Genomic DNA, 22,025 nt, shown 5'->3' with positions numbered 1-22,025 from the left:
TTATTTCATAATGTTAGTAATAATGATTAATATACTTTTGCCTCAAAAAAATTCTGCATATATTGTAACTCATTTGGTTTGCTTTGTACTGTGCTGGTCAACCTACAATCATTTTTTTTCCCCCCTAAAATTATCTTAAACAGTAATCCACTCCTAGGTTGCAAATCTTGAAACAGTGCTAAAATGTTTTTTTGAGCATCTCCTTGAATTCTTGCTTTCAGCACACTAATGTAAGCTCCATATGCCACATGAGCTTTGAGTCTCTACTGTAATCCTTTTTAAATATTATTTTGTAGTAGAATTCCAAAGATATATTACAATGAGCATCACTGAAACACTGGAAATTGATTACTGTGTTACATCACTCTTGATCATTATGTTATATTATTTCATTATGAAAGTGTCTCAAAGATGCTCTTCTATTAGCTATGTAGCTATATTCTATTATGATTCAACACAAGTTGCAGCAAGCTTATATATCTTTTAAGAATGCTTTAATATTTTACAATTTAAATTAACAGTTTGGGTTCAATATTCATTAAAAGATAAAAGCTCATTAGTATGCTTCGGTTAATGTTTTATGAATGTTTCTAAATGATTGCTAGTTATTGGCATCTCAAATACTCTATATTAAGATAACTATCTTTGAAACCTACTTATTTTCATTTTCAATTACTCAATCACAATAATTATAGCTCTGTCTTTTATTGCAATGAACAAATTCCCATCAGAAACAGATTTCTTTTATCAATGGGCAATTACTTAATTGTTTTTAGAGAACTTGGTAACAAATACTACTCATTGTTCATTCCCAATGACTATTAGCCATTATCAGGAAAACGGATGGTCTCCAAAATTTTCAATACCAATTAACACCCAAATTAAATTATTTCTTCAAGGCAATAAACATTTCACAACAAGACACTAAAACTATTTAAGTTTCATCAATGATATTTTAATTTTAAGAACAGTTCATCTATATTTTGTATTGTTGATAGAATAGCTCTTCTGGTAACCTGTAATTTTTACCAAACTGTCACATATGCAATCTTTAACCCATTTGTTTTCTTTAAATCATGATAAAAAATTAGCATTGAAAGAAATAAAAGAGATCAGCTCTCATAGAATCTGGCAGCATTATATTTAAAGTTTTATCAACAGAGCTGTTACAAGCCTGGTTTAAAAACAATTTAAATGTAGTGGTTAGTGAGGTTAGAAGTTTAATGTAAGAATTTCAAGTTAATAAAATGCCAGTAGAAATTCCTACATTATATTTCAGCAACTTTTTTCAATATGTCACTTTTTAACGTTTTCAGTTAAATGTTATTTAATAACACCTATGAATATTTAAATTTTCTAGACGTATGCCTATATGCCATTTTTATTAAGTGTGTCGGCTGGTGGTGCAATGGTGGCACACTAAACGATAAACTCCATATGAGTAGTAGTCTGCTGAATTGCATATATAGAAAGTGTCCAACATACTTCTGTTAAATGCAGGAGTAAAGAAACAACTTCTGTGACATTTTGACAAGTTAGGGTATTTGCCTAGCATTATTCACACCATTAATTTAATTTTTCCTATACAATAGATAACAAGGACAAATTATGAGGAGAAAATAAAATTTGAACATTTCTTATCCTTCCTTATTGCCTAATACTCTTACATATAATGTTTAATTACCAATGCTTCTGAAATAATAAAAGTAGAAGAAAATAGGTTAAAAGGAAAGTATAAATGACAGATTATATTATTCTTTACTTTAAGGCAGACACACTAAAAAAGTAACTTCGGCAAAGAGAAGACACAGTATATTTTTTACTACTAAAAACAGATTCTCTTAAATTGTCCTGTTATGATTAACTTTAATGAGTGAGAGTTTTTAGTAAGCACTGAATAAAAAATACTGGTTATTTTGGCATCCTATATATTGAAGAAACTACACATATGATCAGATAACCCTCCAGTAGCATTTGGGAGATAAAAATTAACAGGTGTTCATCAGCATGTGTATTAGTTTCCTATTGGTGCTGTAATAAAATCACCAAAAACTTAGTAGCATGAAACATGACAAATTACTATCATAATAGTTCTGGCATTCAGAACATCAAAATTAGTGGGCATCCTCAGGGTTGGTTCCTTCTGGAGGCTCTAAGGAGGGAGTCCATTTCGTTGGTTTTTTCAGCTCTTAGAGGCCACCTGCATCCCTTGATGTGTAGCTTGTATCAACCAATTTCACACTGTCTTCATCTACTACTGATTCTGATCCTCCCGCTTTTCACTTATAAGGACCCTTGGGATTATACTAGGCCCACTTGGATAACCAGGAAAATCTCCGTCATCTCAAGATCCTTAATTCTATCACACGCACAAAGTCTCTTTTACCATGTAAAATAACATCACAGGTTCCAACTATTGGGACATGGACATTTTTGGGGGGCCGTTATTTAGCCTACCACAGGGTAAAAACCCTGAAGATGAACAATATAAGAAAAAATAAATATAAAACCATTTTAAAGTTTGTATATCTAAGATGTAAAATAGAAAAAAATGGGAATAATATGTCTAATATTATTCTATAATAAATGAAATAATGCTGGAATGTTAATAATAAAAGCAACAAAATACAAGGAATAGTAAACTAAGACAAGTTTTAAGGAAAGTAATTTAGATCTCTATATACAAGGACATATAGAAAATACAGTTATTGCCAAGAAGTATAATTAAGCTCTTTGAGCTAATCCCAAATATGATTTTTCTTTCTTGACAGGCATGACTGTGTTGCTCAAAAAGAGTTGAAGCCTATTATTAAAACAAACAAAAGAGTAATGCAACAGAAAGGCACAAAAAGTCTGACAGGATCATGAATTATAGTGTAATAATAACTTAATATAATTATAAAGCACACCTAAACCAAAGAAAAAAAATAGATTCTATAAACAGGCTTTTATTTCCATGAAAGAGCTCTTATGTATTTCTGATGAGGTAAAGTTCCTGTGTATAGATTATTACAGTGAACCATAATACCCAATTTCTCCCCAAGTGTAATAACTCACATTTTCAATTATGAAAATCCTACTGATTTAAACCAAAAATAAGAATTGAATGGAAAAATCAATAAATATTATAAGCATAACCGTGGAGTAGATGCCACGTAGCCTCTAACACAACATTCTTCTCACTGTTTTGAATGCTCTTATTTCAGTTGTCACAACCAGTACCATGTAAAGTGATAAAATTAGAAGTGACTGTTCTAGCAACTTCGAATTAGGATGATTACATTTATTTGACAATTTTGGTGATGCTATTAATGTCAGTAAATACCACTTACAGTCTTAATAATGATACCTTACAAAAAGGTAAGGTAGCAGAATGCAAATGAATACACAGATAAAAGAAATAGGAATTATAAAGCTATAAAATGAGATCATAAAACAAGCTGAAGGAACATAGAACCACAGAGATGTGAAAGAGCTTAAGGAATATAAACATGGCTACCAGTTTTCCTCCACTATACAATTATAGTTTGTGAATAAATGCGAGATTAGTTTTAGTTTAGCCAGCAATAGTTAGCATCTGAATTTAAAAAATAAATAAGCAGGAAGGAATGTTTTCCAAGCAGAATCTGTTAAAATTCCCTGACAGCGATGCTAATGCCTATACCCTTGAATGCGTCTTGGTTTGATAATCAGCCTTATGCGCTGGAGGAATAGGTTGTCCTCTCCCTTCAGAAGCTGCCCTGCGTCTGTCTGCCACTGGACTTGCAGCTGTTCATGTTACATCCACCCCCAAGCTCTGAGTTTTACATTATACTTTCTGGAATAATCAACTGCCAGTTGAGGTAAGCAGGCTTGAACTGAAGAGGAAAGTGTCGGGCAATAATGAAGCTTCCTAGATTTTAGGACTTTCTTTATTTCAGCAGATCTTTGTAAGGGAAAATTCTAGTAGGCTATTAATAAACAAAACCACAACTGTATTATGGGGCTACTAACAAACTTATACATGGTTCATTTTCTTTAGCATTTTCTTTGGGATGAGATTCCATTGTGAAATATTACATTAATTTGCAAACACATGAAAACCAAAGTCACTATAACTGAGAGCTGTAATTTTTTCACTCTTTTTACAGCATAGCACATCAAATATACAATTCACGCACAAGCCTCTCTAATGTCATGACTCACACACTGTCCACAATATTGTTTTCATGAATACATATCTTGTATTTAGACAAATCTATTGCTCTCTGTTTTCCCAAACTGTTGTTTTGGGAGGCTTTTTGTTTTGCTCTTAAAAATTATGCTCTCTGGCTATCTTCTAAAAGACAAGATATAACAAATGCTGGTGAGGATATAGAGAAAAGGGAATCACTGTACACTATTGGTGGGAATAAAAACTGGTACAATAAAAAAAATCACTGGAAGTGCATTTTGGACTTGATTCTGAAATCTTCTTTTAAATAATTCTCTAAAAATACTTATACATTGTCTAAGAAAATCAATTATTCAAAGTCTAAATGCATACTTCTATAAAAAATAAATAAGATAACATTCTCATCACAATTAGAGATAAAAATAAGCATCACAATTTAAATGCAATATACAATTGTTTTTGTAGCACACTTCTGCTATTAGGAATAAAGGACTAGTTTCAGTCATTCTTTCTCTTGTCCAAGGTATTTCCTGAATAACTGTACTGCGCTCCTCAAAAAATTAAAAATATAATTACCATATGATCCAACAATCCATTTCAGAGTATATATCCAAAGGAACCAAAAACGTTATCTAGAAGAGATACCTGTATTCCCATATTCACTGCAGCATTATTCACAATAGCGAAGTATGGAAACAACCTAAGTGTCTATCAACAGATGAATGAATCAAGAAAATACAGTGTATTTATATAATGGAACATTATCAGGCCTTAAAAAGAAGGAAATTCTATCATTTGCAACAATATCGATGAATCTGGAAGATATGCTAAATAAAATAAGCCATATAGAGAAAGACATATGTTATGGTACTATTTATATGTGGAATCTTAAAAAAAGAAAAAAAAGTCAAATTCATAGAAACATTAGCAAAGTGGTTGTCGGGGACTTAGGGATATGGGAAATAGGGAGAGGTTGGTACAAGGGTACAAATTTTCAGTTATAAGATGAATTAGGTCTGAGGATCTAATGTATATCATGGTGACTATAGTTGATAACACTGTATTGTATAACTGAAATTGGCTAAGTGAGTAGAATTTAAATGATCTCACACAAAAAAATCATAAATATATGAGGTGATGGATTTGTCAACTTGATGGGAGGAAATTCACAATGTAGATGTATATCAAATCATCACATACACTTTAAATATCTTACAACTTTTTTATCAATTATACCTCAATCATCTGAGGGGAAAATAATTAAGCTCACCCTAGGTGATTGGAAAAAAGAGAAAAGAAATATTTTCTCATGATATAACTCTTATCTATACACGTACACCTTTTCAGTTGCCTTCCTATGCAACTGACCAGTATTTGTAACAGGTAATAAAGAATGAGGTTTATCTCAGATCTATTTTCTTTTCCTTAGATGACATTTTAATGTTATCTACATATCTATAATAGCTTATGACTTTCCTATTAAGCAACAAGTTATCAGGGCATTTGTTTTTGAAAAGATTGAGCAAATCTATAAAATATAGCAGCCTCAAAAGACACATATATAAAATCTTGTTCTGTAAGGATGTATGAAATAAACATTGCAGAAAGCAAAGACTAATACTTTGACAAAGTGGAATATTTAAGTCTATTTGTTGAGTGTGGCTCTGACTCTGAACTTTTAGACTGTGGCTGCACAACACAAAGAGAAAGGCAGATTGGTTTTTATCCAGATTATTTCAGCAAAAGAAACAGCAAATACAAATGATCTGACTCTGCTGGATAAAGATGTCTAAAATTTCAAAAATTAAGATTACAATAATAACATTATTCAGTCTCTTATTTAACCAAATATATGTTCAACATGAATCTAGTGTTTACATTTTTTTCTGCCAACTCTTTTATGGCTACTTTAACTCACTTTGTGCTAAGCAAATAGGAAATTTATTTGTTCATTTATTTAATCAATATTAGCTAATATAATAATTTATTTATGTTCACCATTTATTGAGTGTCTACGGTCTTCTGTATTTTATGGAAAACGAAGAAACAGAATAAATTATTCCTGACTTTAAGAGATTTATAGTTCATTGAGAATAGAAAGAATAGAAAGTATTATAATTACTATGAAGAAGCTATCAGATTTTATTAACAAATAACTGATGAGATGAACGACCTGGATTGAAAAGGGGGCATAAAGTGTGTCAGAATAGCCATAAAAGGCTCTGATTAGAATACAAGAGGTTGAGATCAGGGATAAATAAAAGGGGCAAAGACTCCATATGAGAATTGGTTGAATCTGGTCCCAGCAATAAATACTTTGGGCTAGTACTGTGATGAGTCTGTTCAGGAGAACAATCGAAGATATATTAGAAATTATAAAATATTTTATTATACTCCTTTTTTATAGAACTAATCTATAAAAAAGTTCTCCCTTTTTCTAACACCCCTATTTCCCTGTGTTTTCAACTTGATGTAACCAAGTTACTCCTGATGGGACCTAGAGAAGTTTAGGTGTCTATATTTAAAAGGCATTCAATACTTATTAAAGAACAGATACATTAATAATCTGTACAGAACTATGACACATGTGTAGCCTTTACAAAAATGAGAAAAAAAATCCTTGCATTAGTTGTCTTCAAATGCAAAACAGAGTTGGAGATGTTTCCAACTGACTATAACATCTTGCTAGTGGTGTTTTAGGATTGGTGTAGTGGTGCCATGAAAGATAAAATAGGGCGTAGAGAAGAGTGTAGAAACCAAAACAACCACCTTTACAGTTTCACCTTGAGAAAATGACATCGCTTACTCTTGCAAAGTGAAGTGCTTTGATAGACTAATTATATTTTCAATTCATGAGTGCTACGCTTGCCTCCCGAGTGACATATAGTAATCTATATCATATTTCAAAGCTGTCTTCTACTGATCTGCATTGTATGTCTATGTTATTTAAATGAACTAAAAAAAATCACTGGAAGTGCATTTTGGACTTGATTCTGAAATCTTCTTTTAAATAATTCTCTAAAAATACTTATACATTGTCTAAGAAAATATTCAAAGTCAAGTCTAAATGCATACTTCTATAAAAAATAAATAAGATAACATTCTCATCACAATTAGAGATAAAAATAAGCATCACAATTTAAATGCAATATACAATTGTTTTTGTAGCACACTTCTGCTATTAGGAATAAAGGACTAGTTTCAGTCATTCTTTCTCTTGTCCAAGGTATTTCCTGAATAACTGTACTGCGCTCTAACCATTATTATTAGGCTTTGAATCCAAATCTTATCTTACTTTAGAAAAATACAAGTGTCTCAAAACAACAACAACAAAAACAACAAAACACTTGGGCCTTCTTTCTCCCGCCTGATGTATCTGAAGTATCATTTCAGCATGTGGTTTTTCAAAAAAGGGCACACATTTATATTGTAAAACATTAAAAAGCAAGTAGACTTTATTGAATGTCTTTTGATCTGAAGGTAATTACATCACACATCACTCAGGAAATCTAATCATACTTTGTCCCTAAAGTCAAACTCATCAAGGATAGCATCTACTCTCTGAAACCTTTCTTTTCTGTTCCTTCAAGACAGGAGCCAGCCTGTCACTGTCTTCCCACCCCTCCTTTGCCTTTCCTTGCTCTTTCCCCTGGTTACATAATCTTTTGGGGGAAATCCATGGCCATATTTTATGAAAATCAGTTTTTCTTTTTACAATTCTCTGCTCCACACATGATGAAATTAGCACCACAGAGAAAACAAAGATTCTTCTCTGGAAACTGGAAGGAAAAAGAATGGTGAATGCTTAAATATTTTTAATACTCATACATACAAGCATATTAGGAAAAATGTTTTGCTCTAGAGTATTAATTGCATGAATCCTATCCCCAAGTGGTATCCAATTAATCGTTCAGAGTGAGTATAGTAATTCTAAATTTGTAAGTTTTAATGCAGTATTAAGGCTAAATTTGAATTACAAAATTACATAGGCACTGATTTAACAGAATCTTGGAATTGGGTTATTTTATACTAGAAGAGAATATGCATTTTTCCTTAGAGTTACTAGGTACTTTTTAGTTTTAGTATTACATTCACTATGCTCTAGTCTAAATTTTGATAATTAAAATATTAAATTATAATATTACCATCGTTGTCTCTTGAATGGATCCAAAACTGTTGATAAAAATGTTGACTACTACATCAACAGGAATACCTGTAAATAAAAATCGAGTATATATTTAGTAGGTGTAAAAAAACTTGGTCAAAATCTTCATATTTAATGGTTTATGTATTTGATTTCATATTTTTTCCTAGTCTACATGGGATGTAATATTAGAAATCAGTGGTCTCAGTACACCATGTTCACAATGCTATTAACTTATTTTTCTAAATAGAGATCATAACACAAATCAGAAACAAGTTGAGTAGTAGTTTATGTTATTTATTCAGATATATTTATCTCTTAAATTGTAAAAACTCTGAAAAATAGGTTTACCTTTCAAAAATTTTTAAATTGGCAGATGACTCTAATTAAAGAAAATGTAAGTTATTCTTTAAAAAACATTATTTAAAAAAATAAGGTTTAATTTTTTGCATTTTTATAATCATCCCAAATTCATACTTTAATTGATCAAGCAGTATTCAATAAATTGTACTTACAACTATTACATTTTTATTTTCAATTCACGAAAATGCAAAGTTAGACATATAACAGAGTCATTATAAAGATTTTTGCCTGACCTTTTGGAAAATAATTTGAAAGTTCATGGAGTGAGAACTAGGGTATAATGTTGCAAAGTTCTTCTCTTTTCTTTCTTTTTTTTTACTCATTGTGGGCTGCTGGTTGGGCTAACAAAGGGAAAATGTGAATTTAGCCTTTCAGCCACATAACCCTGACTGATGAAAAACAGGTGGTGAATCAATATATGGTAGACATGTGACAATCCAGACCATGGCTGTTGTTGAAAGTAACTGAATAGGTTCTGGTAATGAACAAAAACCCCTGTTTTTATAACATAGTTGTATAACTTCAGTTGACTAGAAGCAGCTGCAGACTATTTTTTTTCTGTTAAGGAAAAAGAAATAAAGCTTTATAATGTTAATCTGATCTACATTAATACCTGTCTTTAGGATTACAGTTTTCCAGAGAAGATTTTTTCATGCAGCTTTTCCTAATTCATCCAGGGACCAAAAAAGAAAGAAAGAAAAAGGAAAAAAAAAAAAAAAGGAAAGGAAAGTTTTCACAACTATACAATCTCATGACTCTTACTGCAAGTATGAATTTTGTTCTTTAAAAGTGCGATAAACTATAGTATTTTATTGGAGTAAAAACAATCAATGTTGTAGAAAACATTGTCACTTTTATTCACAAAATGTTTTTAAAATCTATATAGCTATCTTTTTTTCAGCTGAAGAGTAGAGGAAATTTTTAATCAATGTAAAGGCTTTTAAAAAGTAAAAAAAGAATCTAAATACATATCAGAACTGTAGTTTGTCCCTAAGTGAGTATATGGCCACTCTCCGACAAACTATAACCTTGGTATCAGTGAATAAAGCCAGCTCTGTATGCAGAACCTAAATTTTAAATCACTAGTGTTAAGAATACTAAGTGCTCACAAAACCCATTACAGAAGTTAGCTATTAATTCACAACATACCCTTAAAAAAAAAAAAAGCTGGGAACCATATAAAACTATTCGAATTAATATTTTGCTCATGTTTGAGCATTTTTGGCATTAAATTGCTCTGAATCTAAGTATATTACAGAACAGTTACATGTCAATGTAAAATCTTACTACTTTAAATATTAAAAATAAATGATTTCAGAAAACAAAATTAATTTTAAACTGCAAAGAATGAAGATATTTGGGGGAAAAAAAAACAAACCTTTGAAATTTGGTCTTATCCTGGGATCATAACTGACCAATAGCCTATTCAAGATATTGCTAGTGGAGTTGGCAGGCACTCGGGCGAGGTCCTCTGCTGATTGCTGGCTATAAGAGAAAAGAACAAAATAGAACCTTGATAAGTATTTAGAAATAGCAAGCAACAAGAATGGGTAATTTTTACTGGAGAAAAGACTGCTTTTTGAGACACATCTACAATTATAGCACGACATTTCTAAATAGAAGTAAATGAAAAGTAGTATGCATTGTCAACGTCCAATTGTCAAAGTCCAAAATATATTTGTCATAAAAAATAAAAAACAAAAAATATTTTAGCAGTTCATTTTACCTAATGCATGAAACACTGTCTAAATGCTCCAAGTTACTTTTTTAAAAATAAAATTAAGCAGACATCTTACTTGTCCTGAAGTAAGCTGCAATCAAAATCTAGACAAGCACAAAAGGAGTGCAGACAATGAGAAAACAGCTAAAAAAAAAAAAAAAGTTTTGAATAATGTATATTAACCTTCTGACTAAGCAAATGAATATATGAATATTATAAGATGATATGGCTAGAGAGATAGTCTAAGACTTCAAAAACAGTCATGCTGACATTTATAAAATGATGTTGCCCAAGAAATACACAATGAATGTTACTGAATTAAACATGTTTGGGGATGGGGGGAGGTAAAAATGAGCATACTACTAAGGAACTCTCATTTAAAATGGAGCCCTGTAGGGGGAGCTCTCATGAAAGTACTACTCATCGCAGCCAGAAAACAAGCAGGAAAAAGGAAGATAATTATTTCAACAAGTGAGAACTTTTGTCACATAAGAATTTTATCTCCTGCTTTTAAAAAAAGGAAGAAGGATCCCTCCCTGCCCCAGCAACAGCACTACCCATCCCTTGCAGCTGATGAAAATCTACCACACCCTCGAAATCATTTCCTTCTCCAATGAACAACCCTCCCCAATTTCCTCCTGAAACCTCAGAAAAGCTAACCTTTCCTTTGACTCTTCCACCTTGCCTATGGTTTACCATCTCTTGCTTGTCTCAAATTGCAATTCTCTGCTTATTCCCGAATAAACTCATCCGCCAATAAAATAACTGGCTATTTTTATTCTTGAGGTTGACCATGGAAATTGGTAAAAGATGTTTTTCTATTATCAGGTCAATTAAGAAAAATACTCTACAGAGCTATAAAATACAATTCTTTCATATGTATATATGAAAGGCTGTAAACTATCACAAAGGGGAAAAATTGCCCTATTTTTCTATTTCAATTAACTTTGAACAATGGATCTTGATTAAATTGGTAGTTGCTTGAGAACACTTAAAAAATAACCACACTTGGAAGCCAAGTGGAAAATGTATAGTTGCTTATTGTTTGTTTGGGTTTGTTTTAACACCCATGAAGTCTTATCATATAATCATTTTGCAATACAAAAAATAATAATAATCCATGAAAATCACAAGGAAAAGTAAAATTATACTTGGAGCATATAGCACATTCTATCCTGTATTTATATGATAAAAGTGTCAATTTCATAAATGATATTAATTTATATGAAGTAAATTTAGATGTATTGGGCATGGCTTTGTTTTGAAATTCTAGCTCTTACCTATCCAGCAATTCTGTTCTGAGTTAACTATCCTACAACCTCCTGATAAGGTACAACCACTATAGATGAGATATAACTGATATTAAGAAATTTAGGAAAAATTTAAAAATACTATGAATTGATATAGCCTTATCAGAGTACAAAATATTAAAGAAAAAAAATGAAAATCAATCAGTTAAATCTCCCAAAGTTGCAGGAGATGACATAGATTTTTAAAATTGCTTCTCATGGGCTTATTAGCTCCAATATCACAGCTGCAGGGAGTTGGGGACTGGTAATAAGATTTTCCATTTCATTGTAGGTGAAATTGTAATCTCCTTAGAGCCAATTGTCATCCCAATCAAAGACAGAAAACTCTAAAGAGAATGAGGGTATGTGGGAAGGTTGGATATTAGAATGAAAATTAGAATGAAAAACCATCTACAAGGTTTCTCATTCAAGGGATGAAAATAGAATTGATTAACTACAAAATACACTTGTATTGATTTTATTAAGGACCCTTATTATTGTGCCTTCTGATATAAAATCCTTCACAAATACATTCCTTCTAAGCAGTGAAATGACCAGATAACATAAAGACAACATGTTTTTGTAGTAGAGAACTTTCCAGCCTGATATTTTCCTTATAGCTGTGAAGGGTGACAGAATATGCCACCCTATAATATGCTTCTTTGGTATAAGAATTATTTTGAGCTAAAAGGCAGCTGAAAAACAGCTAATGCAGGGAGAGGCTTTCTCTGAACTCTCATTTTCTGTTTAAAAACAGAGTTTCCAAAAGAAACTCAGTTGTCATAGGTTCCCTCCCCATGAGTTTCATCAGCTCAGAAAGTCTGACTTTAATCACACAAGAGGAGACTACAAGTGGACACCACACCCAGACAGACTTTGTCATAAACTATCATATTTCTCATCGGTTTTTCTAAGGGCCCATTCATCTTTCCTAAAATCATTTATTCCAAATTAAGTGGCCTATGTCCCTCCTCCCCTCCTCCTATTAGATGATATATAAAACTCCTAAATTTCTCTACTTTTTTGTGTATTCACTTTTTTTTTTTTTTGCTGTGGTGCCCCATGCACATATTAAAACTCAATAAATTTGCATGCCTTCTCTCCTGTTAATCTGCCTGTTTCCAGTTTAATAGACCCAGCTATAAACTATAAGCCGCATCAAACTCATTTTCTAGCTCTTCTAACTCACTACCAAATTTTGTCTTTCCTCCATTTACTAGCTCAGAATAAATCCCCCTTCCTGAAATATTGTAACTTCCACTCCTTATTGTACTAATCTAAAACTAACCTCTCCTTAAGATTGGCTTTCTAAAATCTTGCCTCGATAAATACACCCTGCTCTAATGAATACCTATTGGTAATGATTTTGTATCTTCTTTTCCTATCTACTTGTATATTACCAACTAGACTGGATGCAGACAGTATGATTCTTGAGAAAATCATGGCTTCTCTATTTGGTAATTCCCGATACTGCTTGTGTAGTACTATATACACATTGGTTCAAGCATCAAGCACTTTCTATCTGCCAGCTCTTCTAAGTAGACCAGCCTCAAGCGGTGACAGTTCCATGCATCAATTCCAGATGAAGAGCATTTCTTCTTGAGGTGTCCTCTTAGTTGAAAGGACATTTTTTTCCCCTCAGAAGCTTCCCAGCATTGGACATTGCTGAACAAATCATTGGCCAGGAGGAAGAAACAATCATGATTGGCTCAGATAATAATCTAGTATGAAATAGATATTGGAGAACCAACCATCCTGTCCTTGACATTCTTTCATTTCATGATTACAGAAGAGATATTAGCCATACAGAGAGCTATTTTTCCGTCATGTGAAAGAGAAAAGCCAGACTGGTAGAAGAGTGGGTAGTAGGTGAGTAAATGGAGCAATAGAGCACGCGGTATATGTGGAAATGAAGACACAGCAAGGTTACGAGGTGTATCTAAAGTGGTAGAAGGAAACCTGGTAATCCCTATTCCTACTTAATGTTTTACAATAAGCCTGCCATAATGGAAGTGAAATATTATCTACTGTCTTATTACCGTCCACCCATATATTGTTTTACATTGCTTTAGGACAATAATGTATATCACACCTTAAGTTCTGCTAGGCTTATAATTTTTAAAAATCATTAGTCCTAGAAAATCCAAATTTGGCCTTTTTAGAATTTATCAGTGTAACAGTTCCCTCTAGCTATCTCCAAATGCTTATATTTTTCTTCACTGCCCCCCCCATCTTAGTTGTTAACAACAACAAAAAAAGTTGGTTGACAAATCTCTTGAAATTAAAAAAAATATATATGCTATAGCTCCCTATCTTTTATTCTTATTCTTATTTTCATGTTTCTGATGCAGGTAACTTAATATAAACAGTTCACCCTTCTCTGTATTAGAATTTCATAGACATTTTAAAATTTAAGTAAAATTTCATGTAATTTATACTCACATGCATGAATTTAGGGATTTTTTTTCTACCTTAAAAAATAGGGAAATCATATTTTTCACTTAGTCAATACTAAAATTACATTAAAATCGTCTCTATACATTGAAAAACATCTTAAGAGCGAGATGCCTATGCCTCTTTCTTTCAAAAAGCTAAAACAATTTGCAGGTAGCACATTTTCCTATATCCGGATTTTACTATATATAACCTTATAATTTGGAAAGAAACTAGTAGTATTTATTTATGCAAAATAAGGAGTATTTATGCAAAATAAGCAGGAACGAGAAGAGTTAAAAGATTTTAACTAGGTCACACACTTAATGCTAGTTTCGTTATGAGAGTCTTCATATTCTGAATCTCAGTCCAGTGTTTTATCCATCCGACTATGCCATTTTATTTCAAGAAATCTATCAACAATTACGATATTATTACAAAACAGGATTTATTTCATGGAAATATGATATTAATTTAAGAAAATAACTTACTCTACTCAGGCAATGTGATCAAATAACTAGAGAAAATAATGTTTTATATCAAAAGCCTTTTTACAACCAATCCTCTTTTGTTCACTTGCCTAAACTTGAACTGATGTCATTACTGATATGTAAAGTTATGCAAGGAATGTAGTGGGCTGTATAGCTGTATGATGTCATGTTTTCCAGCACTAAAGGAAAATCCAGAAATTTCTTTCCAAAAGGGGAAGCTCAGTTTTCCATTAACTGTAGAATGTTCATATTTTACATGACCCTTTAGTGACCACATTGCTAAGTTCCATTTCAAAACTGGGGTGCATGAGTATATTGTCTTAATCTCCTCCCTCAAAACAGGAATTTGAGTCCAAAGAGATTGTTTTGTTTTCCATAGTTATAAATGCTACAACAATGATTAAAGGTCTTCTCAGACCTGAATGTGATAAGGCATGTGTCAGCATTAGTAATCTGGGTGTGAGAGCTGCAAAGCTTTCAGCTGGACATCAACTGAAGCAAGCAGAAAACAGCAAGAAAAGAGTAAAGTATGTAAAATGTGTGGGTTGTATTATTTCCCCTCTTTACTCTAGGGCAGTGATTCTTTGCCTCTTTTTTAGGTTACGGACACTGCTGAGAATCTGATTAAAACTATGTTCTTCCCTGAAAAATATACAAAGTTTGTAATGCTGAGCTTCATGTAAACAAATGCTTGTCTTCTCATCTAAAGTGAGTGGAAAAAGAAGACTGAAAAAAAATCAGGTAACTAGTAGTGAAAGCAAGCTCAGAAAAAAAAAAAATGATGAGCCTATGGCAAAGAGACACAAAAGCCAACTGAATGAGCTCCCAATGGCCAAATATGAATGATTTGAGCAATAAAATATAGTATTGGGTTATATTCTGAACTATAAAATAAAATCTATGAGTCCATATATATATATATGGCTCTTAAAAACACATAACCCCAGTCTAATCATGAGAAAAACATCAGATAAATCCCAATAGAGTGACATTTTGCAAAATACCTGTGTAGTACACCTCAAAACTATCATGGTCATAAAAAAACAAAACAAAACAAAACAAAACAAAAAAAAACAAACAAACAAGGAAAGTCTGAGAAACTGTCAAAGCCAAGAGGAGCCCAAGAAGGCATAATGACTGGATGTAACGTAATATCCAGAACGGGATTCTGGAAGAGCAAAAGGACATTAGGTAAAAACTAAAGAAATCTGAATAAACTATGGACTTTAGTTAATAACAGTGTATCCAGTACTCGTTCTTTAATTGTAAAAACCATACCATGCTAAAGTAAGATGTTAGTAATAGGGGAAACTAAATGTAAGGTATTTGTGAACTCTGTAGTATTTGAGCAATTTTTCTATAAATCTAAAATTGTTCTAAAATAAAAAGTGTATTTAAGAAAAAAAAGGAGCAGAGGGCCAAAGACCTTAACAGATCTCTCACCAAAGAAGATATACAGATGGCAAATAAGCATATGAAAAGACGCTCTAAGTTATAGATCATCAGTGCAAATTAAAACAACGAAATACCACTACACACCTAGTAGAATGACGAAAATCCAGAACACCAACAACACCAAATACAAATGAGGATGTGGAGCAACAAGAACTCTCATTTATTGTTAGTGAGAATGCAAAATGGTACAACTGCTTTGAAAGACCTTTGGTCTTTTTTTAAAATAAAAACTAAACATACTCTTCCTATTTGATCCAGCAATCTTGCTCCTTGGTAATACCCCAAAGAGATGAAAACAATGTTCACACAAAAAAACCTGCAAACAACTTTATTCATAATTGCCAAAACCTGGAAGTAACCAAGATGTCCTTCAGTAGATGAATGGATAAACTCTGGTATATTCAGACAATGGAATATTATTCAGTGTGAAAAGGAATGAGCTATCAAGCCATGAAAAGACATGGCTAAATGTTTGATCCCAAGTATATGACAATCTGGAAAAAGCTAAGCTATAGAGACAGTAAAAAGATCAGTAGTTGCCAGGGGTTGACGGAAAAGGGGAAATAGGCAGAGCACAGATTTTTAGGGCAGTGAAAATACAATTCTAGATAATCAGATAGATAAATATGCATACAAAAACATACACTTTTATGTATTCGGGTAACAAACTAAGTCAGTAGTTATTTATGAATCCAGATAATTGAGAGGTTATTATATAATATTTTTGTTTTGTATTTTCTTAACTATAGTATAATTTACTATTACCTCTCTTGACAGCTTCTGTATTTATTTCCCATTCTGTTTTCACAGATTAAACTGTGAACAGAAGGTTTGTGATACAGGCAATAAGTGATACCTTTTACATTAGTTGAATTTAATTAGTTTATATTTATTTGAAAAGAATGTGTTTATGGGTACATGTCTATGTGTGTGGCAAAGTCTGTCATGTTATTATAGGCCAAGAATCATAATTAAGAACAGTATTCTACAAAATTCATTTTATTTATTCCCCCTTGTTGGGCTTAAGGGACTTTTGGATCCTGTAGAAACATTTTCAAATCTTGTTTAACTTCAATTATTCAATTACATCATCCGTGGCTCAAAGAAAAATGTTTTTCACAAAGTAGAAACATCTATTTGGAGAGATGCTGGATTTCAGATACTAGCGATTTTCGAATCTCATCAAAGCCTATGGTCTTTTTTAACTTCGTATCGCATGTGAGATCACTAGTCCTATGAATACTATAAGTATCCTCTATTTATATGGTATGTTTCTCAAACAGTGCAAAGCACTATACATTCTTACTACTTCTCATTAATTTGTTAATTGGATACAAACCTCATGACACAGGGAATTTAACTGAAGTCTCAACCCAAACAAAAAGTTTATCATGCAATTACTTTCCATACTATGCAAAAATAGTATTACATCCTGGCCTAGCCAATAAAAATCCACAGTAACGCTCCTAAGTCTGATACTAACTACAGGTGGAACAGTACTTATCTTTCCTCAATATTCCGTGCATGGCTGGCATAAATATAAAATGTTTTTCCTCTGGCTTAATAGAAATGGCAATAAGATAAACCCATACTCACACACATAATAAAGCTGAGTTAAGTGTGGGTATAATTGAAGAAACACTTATCTGAGAATTAAGAGACTGGTGTTCTAGTCCCAGACAGGCTAAAAGATTCTCGTATGATATGGGGCAGTCTCCTCACCTTTTAATCAAAGGTTTAAATGGGGTGATTTCTAAAATCCCAATCAGGCAATAACCCAGCTCTACCTGTAGTAGATACTATGGTGCTGCATTTCCCAGTTGGCCCCTTGAGAACTGAGGCTGCTGCCAGGAATGCTGGCTGCATAGGGTTCTGAGCTGAGTCCCTTCTGGAACAGTCTTCAGTTGAGGGAAGGCGTCTTGCCCCGGAGGCAACTCACATCCAAAGACTTTGATATGGGGATACAAAGGGATCTAAGTCTCCTTTTACTATTGGAAACAACTCTGAAAGGCCATCCCAGCTTCAGGCTCCCAGTGGCATCAACTGATGCGTAAGGTGCAGCTGCATTTTTCCTGTGTTTGAACTTGCTTTCCTCACCCACAAGAGGTGTTGTTCCAAAAGTGATTGCTCTCTGCATGTAAATTGTCGTCTCAGTCTTTCTCTGAGACAATTCAGGCTATAAGATCAACTAAATAATAAGATTCCTTAAAGAACAAAAGCTTAACCATCATGCAACTATCAATATGCTACATTTCTCTTTTGTTTTAGTCATTCTTGAATTCATTTAACCAAGTTCTTGAGCATTTATTATATGCCATGCATGGTGCCATACGCTGGTTATGCATTTAAGAATCAAACATTATTTTTGATTATTCTCATATTAAAGTGGTATTTAAAACTGTGGGTTCAGATGAATTTATCTATTGATTCTCAGCTTTGGCCATGCATTGAATTCATGTAAGAAACTCTGCAAACTACTGATGCCTAGCCCCACCCCCACCTCCAGATTTAATTAGCTTGGGATGAGGCCCAGCATCAGGATTTGAAAAGCTCTTCAGATGATTCCAGCGGTCAGATGAGTCACTTATAAGAAAAGAGAGTTTACAGTGAGTGAGGACATAGAACGAAACATGAGGCACTCCAAGATTTTATGAGCAGATGGAGGAAACTAAGCCAACAATTAAGGCAAAGAATAAACTGCTCAAGAGGGAGGAGGAAATCCAGAAGTGTGTGGTGTCAACAGAACTCAAGGAAAAATAATATTTTATGGAAGAGTTGATTAACAAGACCAAATGTCAGGGAGAGAGGTTCAGATAAGGACTGAAAACTCTCTATGGGATATAGCAAAAGGATGAGGGGGTTCTTCAGATGAGAAAGAGACAGAAGCCAGACTGGAGTAGATCAAATAGTGAGTAGGAGGAAAGGAAATGGAATGAGGGAGTCCATCTATTGAAAAGTTTGACTAGGAGTGACTAGGAAATGAAATAGGAAGCTCTGGACCTTCGTTTCCCCCATGGACAAACTGACTCACCAGCAATGCGCAGATCAATTCCCTTTGTCAGAAGTCCAGAAACTATGTGAGAGGCTTCTATACCCAACTAGCTGCAATGAAACCAATAGGGAAAGTAGAGACACCCTCTCTCCATAATCCCCACTACCAGACAGCACAGCAGGCTTCTACCTAGAGGGAACCCTCAGCTCCCAGCTTCTCCCTGACCAGCTTTTCTAGATGCTACCCTAAGGACCAGCTTCTATCTCACTTGTTTTGGAGCAATGGCAGGGACCAGTATATGCCAGTCCCCTGGGGACAACAGAGAACCAAGCAGTAGTTGGGACAAGTGAAGCTCACCATAGCTCCAAGCTCGCCCCTTCAATGCACAGCATTTGGGCCATAAACCCCAGTTCCACCCTGTATCTGCACACCTATGGTCATTGTATTCACAATAGCCACATGTGGAAACAACCTAAATGTCCATTGACAGATGAATAGATTTTTTTAAAAAATATATGGTATATACAAACAATGAAATAGTATTCACCCTTAAAAAAGGAAATCTTGCTATATGCAACAACATGGATGAACCTTGAGGGCATTATGCTAAGTGTCATAAGTCTGTCACAGTTGCACAAATACTGCATGATCCTACTTATATGAGGCATCTACAATAGTCAAACTCATAGAAGCAAAGAACACGATGGTGATTGGCTGGAGTGAGGGGGAAATGGGGAGTTGCTAATCAACAGGTAAATTTTCAGTTATAGAAGATGAGTAAGTTCTAGAGATCAGCTATACAACATTGTGTCTACGAGTAACAGTACTGTATTGCACACTAAAAAAATCTGTTAAAAGGGTAGATCTCATGTTAAGTGTTCGCACAGCAATAATTTTAAAACAACTTTTAGTGACAAACCCCTAAAATGAAAAACAGTTGAATTAGTTTGCTTTTTATTTTTTTGGCTGAATCAAATGGCTGATTCCTCGAACTATTTGCATAGCTATTGTTTGGAAACAAAATTTAATTTCTTGGCTTTCTTCTAAGGAGATTCTGGTACATGGAGAGATAAAAAGTAAACGCTAGTGGGACGAAATGTCATTGGATACAGCTCCTAAATACTTCAACTTTGAAAATTAATAAATCTACTTTCTCCACTCTCTCCCCAAGAAAAATAAAAGTCTGAGTATATGGCCTCTAGAAAAAGAGAAAGAGTGACTCGAGATAGATGTGAGTTTCAGAGACACGTTGCATTTTCCTTTGCATTAGTCTGTAATGCAAAACTCAAGTTGAGTGGGAAAATCTGAAAAAGTTAATCCCAATTTCAGATCCCCTCCCCACCCCCAATAGGAGTCAGTGAGTTCTAAATGATGGGTGAAAAAATAATCCTTAGATGGGAGGACTCTTTCGCTATAAGGAGGGAAGGGAATAGGAGAGGCAATATGGGCAGGATCGTATTCCTGGTAGCGGAAAACTGAGTCAGAAGGATTTAATGTCCTCTTTGAGAGCTTCGAGCCAACAATCCAGAACAATTTTCTTTAATTGCCATAATGTAAGAATACTTACATGAGCATCTAGAAGATAAAAAAAAGAAATATACTGCACTGTATTTTAAAACAGTTCAGAACCTTAAAGGTAATCAATAACACATTAATGTGACTCATTTAGAAATTTATTTTTAAAGGTATTATGATACCATATCCAGTATTGTTACAAATGATTAATGACATGATTAATGTCATCAGTCACCCATATTTTGTTAACATTTTTGGGGGGGGGGAATGTTCCTCAAATGTAAATTTTTAAGAGTTGAAACTACTTCTCCCTCACAAAACTCATACTTAGATAGAAGTATGCATTGTGAATATACTACACTTGTAGTATTCCACAAATACTTAGTAAGTCATTCAACAAATATTTAGTGAGTCATTCAACTAATATTTAGTGTGTGCCTACCACAGCCAGGCATTTCCTAGGCCCTGGGAAAATACTAGCAAACAAAACATACAATAACACCTGCTCCATGAAACTCAACCCCTGATTCATGAGTGTTGGCTACAGAATAGGCATCAAAAAGTACCCATTTCCCATTCCTTAAAGAATACTATTCAGTGCCATGGTTTGTTTTGATATGGTTCCCAATAACCATTATCCCAGGTCTAGTCACATTTATGAAAAGGTAATGGTTATTCCAATGTCATGGTAAATATCTTCATTTCTAATTTAATTAGTTTGCTTGCTTTTCCTTTTTCCCCATGTGTGATTTGTTTTCTTGTTTACTGTTTTATTTAATCTTTGAATACAAATTAGAAACAAAATTGAAGCTGTACTAGAAAAAGCTGACATAAGTGGAGCCATTTTAAAATAGAGCCAGAGCAGCCATTCCGGAGAAACTGCTTACAAGTCTTGCTCCTTGAACACTTGGAATGTCTGAACTGGGCAAAACAACCTCTGGACTGGGCAAGCAACACTCTGTCTTTCAAACAGTCATCTGTAAAACTAACAGGAAAGCAGACATCCTGCCTGAAAGAACTGTTAATTATGGGGCAGCTAAAGAATAACTCAGTTTGTTAACATTAACAGAAATTCTTTTCCTCTATTCATGTAACCATTTCCCTTCCTTTTCACATAAAAAGCCTTTGTCTTCATTCTGTAATCAGAATGCAATTTTGGTTTCTGCTTAAATCTGTGCCCTCAAATTACAATTCTGTGATCTCAAATAAACGGTCGTGCCTCTCGTTTTGGCTTTTTATTTTTAGATTAACAATACTACATCAATGAAAATCCCAGCATTTTGTGTCTATATGTATGAAAATAGAGAAGCTGATTCTAAAATTCATATAGAGAGACAAAGGACCTAGAATAGCCAAGGTAATACTGAAGAAGAACAAAGCTAGAGGACGTGTAAGGATTCCACTACAGTAATAAGCAAGCATATGACTGGCAGGTGAGCAGTAGGAGACTCAGTGGTATATCTGCAGTTT

The 22,025-nt window shown here is 33.4% G+C and overlaps 1 protein-coding gene across 11 annotated transcripts in view; it reads right to left on the bottom strand.

The window, feature by feature from the left end:
* GLRB (glycine receptor beta) overlaps nt 1-22,025 on the bottom strand; it is a 52,816-nt gene that overhangs the window by 20,923 nt on the left and 9,868 nt on the right. For all 11 annotated transcript variants that reach the window (XM_015593301.2, XM_015593302.2, XM_015593305.2 and 8 more), the window contains 2 exons: nt 10,039-10,145; nt 8,299-8,366 (listed from right to left, as the gene is read on the bottom strand). In XM_015593301.2, the coding sequence (XP_015448787.1) occupies nt 8,299-8,366; nt 10,039-10,145 (175 nt within the window). The remainder of the gene's footprint in view (nt 1-8,298; nt 8,367-10,038; nt 10,146-22,025) is intronic.

This window comes from Pteropus alecto, unplaced genomic scaffold, assembly GCF_000325575.1.
Source record: "Pteropus alecto unplaced genomic scaffold, ASM32557v1 scaffold166, whole genome shotgun sequence".
Taxonomy (NCBI): domain Eukaryota; kingdom Metazoa; phylum Chordata; class Mammalia; order Chiroptera; family Pteropodidae; genus Pteropus; species Pteropus alecto.
Note: the sequence above shows the minus strand (reverse complement) of the source record. Positions and strands in the feature narration are given on the sequence as shown.